The 3,710-nt window shown below is 41.8% G+C and overlaps 1 protein-coding gene across 1 annotated transcript in view; it reads left to right on the forward strand.

Annotated features, from left to right (window-relative positions):
- The window catches only part of itsn1 (intersectin 1 (SH3 domain protein)), a 46,126-nt gene that overhangs the window by 34,152 nt on the left and 8,264 nt on the right, over positions 1-3,710 (forward strand). The window contains exons 34-41 of the mRNA XM_020606655.1: positions 1-68; positions 199-280; positions 486-584; positions 703-786; positions 1,870-1,953; positions 2,476-2,607; positions 2,689-2,769; positions 3,359-3,480. The exon at positions 1-68 is cut by the window's left edge and continues 25 nt beyond it. Of these exons, the coding sequence (XP_020462311.1) occupies positions 1-68; positions 199-280; positions 486-584; positions 703-786; positions 1,870-1,953; positions 2,476-2,607; positions 2,689-2,769; positions 3,359-3,480 (752 nt within the window). The remainder of the gene's footprint in view (positions 69-198; positions 281-485; positions 585-702; positions 787-1,869; positions 1,954-2,475; positions 2,608-2,688; positions 2,770-3,358; positions 3,481-3,710) is intronic.

Here is a 3,710-nt window from a genome sequence, read left to right on the forward strand (position 1 = left end):
CGGATGCCGGTGAAGATGATTGGTGACATCCTGACCAACCAGCTGCCTCACATGCAGCCTTACATCAGGTTTTGTCTCTCATCTGATGAAATGTTTCAGTTAATCCTGACTTTTATCATGTAGGAAGTTATGTCATTCCTTTCTTTAAAAACTTTAAAAGGTAAATGTTACTGAAATATTGATCAACTTTATGTTCAGATTCTGTTCGTGTCAGCTGAACGGGGCCACGCTGATTCAGCAGAAAACTGACGACAACCCTGAGATTAAGGATTTCCTCAAGGTGGATATAAAGCACACTCTGACTACACACACTATACCGTATATATACAGCTTGAGTAACAGAAGAAAAATGTAAAAAATGTTAAAAGCACGACAGTTATTTGAAAGACTTTACACAGGCATGTATTTAAACTTCATTTTAAAACATACTTGGAGTCGAGAAGCTTCCTCACACTACACACGGCTTTTCTCTGTCTCCCTGTCAGCGGTTAGCCATGGACCCCAGGTGTAAGGGGATGCCTCTGTCCAGTTTCCTGCTCAAACCTATGCAGAGAGTCACACGCTACCCACTCATTATCAAGAACGTATGTAGAACACACACACATCCTGTGCACTTGTGTCACACTTCTGTGTAGATTTTACATTAGTCTTCAGGTTTTCGGTTTATGTTGCATCCTTTCTTTCTGTTGTCAACAATTGCAGATCCTAGAAAATACTCCAGAGTCACATCCAGACCACAGCCACCTGAAAGCTGCTCTGGAGAAAGCAGAAGAGCTATGTTCGCAGGTAAACACACACACACACACACACACACACACACACACACCTGCTTTGAAGTACTTGTTGCAAAACTGTGAGACATCTGTCACTCACAAATCCCAAATGGTGGCTTTCTATACTACTGCTATACATTATATATACTACTGCTATACATTATATATAAAATATATAAAAGAAACAAGATTCAGTGTCTCGAACCAATCCGGTGATTCTGTACTTACCCCATAAAGCTTCTTCAACACCAACCAAAATTGTTAGAGATACAAATTTAAAAGAGAAATTAGCTGCTTTTTAAAAGACTTTTTAAAAACTATTTTATGATATAGACTGCGGTATAATACCTGTTTCTTGATCGTACCAGCCAAAGTTTAATTTGATGATTGATATGCTCTAGAATTATTTATTAACATGATATCACATTTCGACTACTTCCCAGCAATTTACAGCAGTAATTAATAACGATATCATTAATTAAATTAACACATCCTGGTTAAATGGGTTAAGAAGTGAAACATGATTCACTTGCCTGTAATGAGCTGATGACCTCTGTAGCTCCAGCAGAGGTGACGGTGTTCGCTGCAGGGCTGTTGGTGCTGACTGAGCAGCCTCCTGGGCTGGAGGCTATATAGCCCTCCTGGGCTGGAGGCTATATAGCCCTCCTGGGCTGGAGCCAATCCCAGCTGGCACTGGGTGAGAGGTGGGGTCCACCCTGGACAAGTTGCCAGCCTGTCACAGGGCATACTGTCACATAACCCCACAAAAATAGACAGAAACAGTATAGAGCAAACATCACTGCCTACAGCAGGCAAGAGCGAATGTGTAAGACTTTTGTAAATTTAAGACAGTTGAATATCTTCTGTGGCTTGTTCTGAGGCCTACAGATGCCCTGACCTAGATCCTTACCATGGAAAAAAGAGGCTGTGCTGTTTATAAGCTCAGTACATCTGAACACACAGGCAGTTAGCATGTTAAGACCATAACATTCAACATGCTGGTTTAATAGTATTTATTTTGAACGTCTAACTCATGACAACACTGGAAGATGCTCATACTCAGTGTTTTGGTCTCTGTACATTTGCTTGTTTTGAGGTGAATGAGGGCGTCAGGGAGAAGGAGAACTCAGATCGTCTGGAGTGGATCCAGGCTCATGTCCAGTGTGAGGGCTTGTCAGAGGTAACTCCCTCACACACATATACTCACACGAGTGCGATTTTTCTGTTGCTGTTTGCACCATTGACTACATCAGTGTTGGCTACCACATGCTATGGCAGTTTAAACATAATATACATACACACATCTTCAGGTTAGACATCTTAACTGAAATCTGATAAGCAAAGCTCCACGAGTTGGTGCCATGATTTAATTCCCTCAGATCTACAGTGTATCCTTCTGACCTCATCCAACCGACTCTCAGCTAAGGATGAAAATATTATTAATATTTATGGGTATTTTATACTGGGTAGACTGGGAGAGTACGCATGCTGTCAGCTTAAGAAAACAACAGGAACCAGACAACAACAGAGTCATGAATTAAAACATGAATTAATCTGTGATGGTCAGACAAGCTTCCATTTGAAGAGAGTAGCTTGTGATTTATCATTGATTGATTTATCATTATGTCTGACATCTTATAGACCAGCTTATGAATTCCTCCACAGAAAAAAAAAATGAATCGTCTTTCCTTCTGTCCATCAGCAACTGGTGTTTAACTCCGTCACTAACTGTCTGGGTCCCAGGAAGTTTCTCCACAGTGGGAAACTGTTTAAAGCCAAGAGCAGCAAAGAGCTCTACGGCTTCCTGTTCAACGACTTCCTGCTGCTGACACAGGTGAGTCTGCTGCTATCACTGTGTGGTTCTGCTGTTGGTTCTCTGGTTCTGAATCCACCGTCCTCTTCGTCCCTGCCACAGGTCACCAAGCCGCTGGGCTCGTCCGGCTCGGACAAAGTCTTCTCCTCAAAAACACACCTGCAGTACCGCATGTACAAGACGGTGAGACTGCATGCACACACACGCTGTCTTCACTTCTGTATAAACAAGATAGTGGTGGGTCCTCAATTTTAAGTTAATTAGTTCATTTTAAAAGCTTGAACAGAGTTAAAATACCTGTATATGTGTAGGTGTAGAATACTGAATTCTTTCTTTTTATTCTTCATAATAAAGACAGTAGTTCACTGGTGACATTAATAACAGTAATAATGATCTGACCTGTAGCTCGGCTTTCATGTTGTCATTCTCATACAGTGGCGTCCTCAATCATACATACGTATATATTAGCACACTTAAAACAATGTGACTTTGTGCACACAGACCTCACATACCCCAGTATTTCCTACCAACAAATCCAGGATTTACTTTGCTCAACACAACAGCTGGTTTGTCTCTTTTCGCCTTCTTATTTCCCCTTTTTGTCTCATTAGGTCTCATGGTTTTTAAATAAAACAAAAACAACAGTTTACTTTTGCCAGTTTAATCATCTTACAGTAAATCTTTGTGAAACCTGCAGGTATTGGATGGTCAACTAGATGGTCCTACTCTGTGTGTAACTCCTAATATCTGAGTTGTTGATTGTCTCTTTCAGCCAATTTTTCTAAATGAAGTGTTAGTGAAGCTTCCGACAGACCCATCGGGAGACGAGCCTCTGTTCCACATCTCTCACATAGACAGGGTCTACACACTCCGAGCTGAGAGCATCAATGAGAGGTGTGTAGAGACACACAGGAAACACAGTTGTAATACAACACAATCCTAAATCAGACGCTTCTGTCTAATTTAGTTTGTACTGGTAATAAGGTGGTGGTGAACCGCCACCTTATTGTGGTGGAGGGGTTTGAGTACCCGAGTGATCCTAGGAGCTATGTTGTCGGGGGCTATATGTCCCTGGTAGGGTCTCCCAAGGCAAACAGGTCCTGGGTGACGGGTCAGACTAAGAG

Source organism: Monopterus albus, unplaced genomic scaffold (genome assembly GCF_001952655.1).
Source record: "Monopterus albus unplaced genomic scaffold, M_albus_1.0 scaffold80.1, whole genome shotgun sequence".
NCBI classification, from domain to species: Eukaryota; Metazoa; Chordata; class Actinopteri; order Synbranchiformes; family Synbranchidae; genus Monopterus; species Monopterus albus.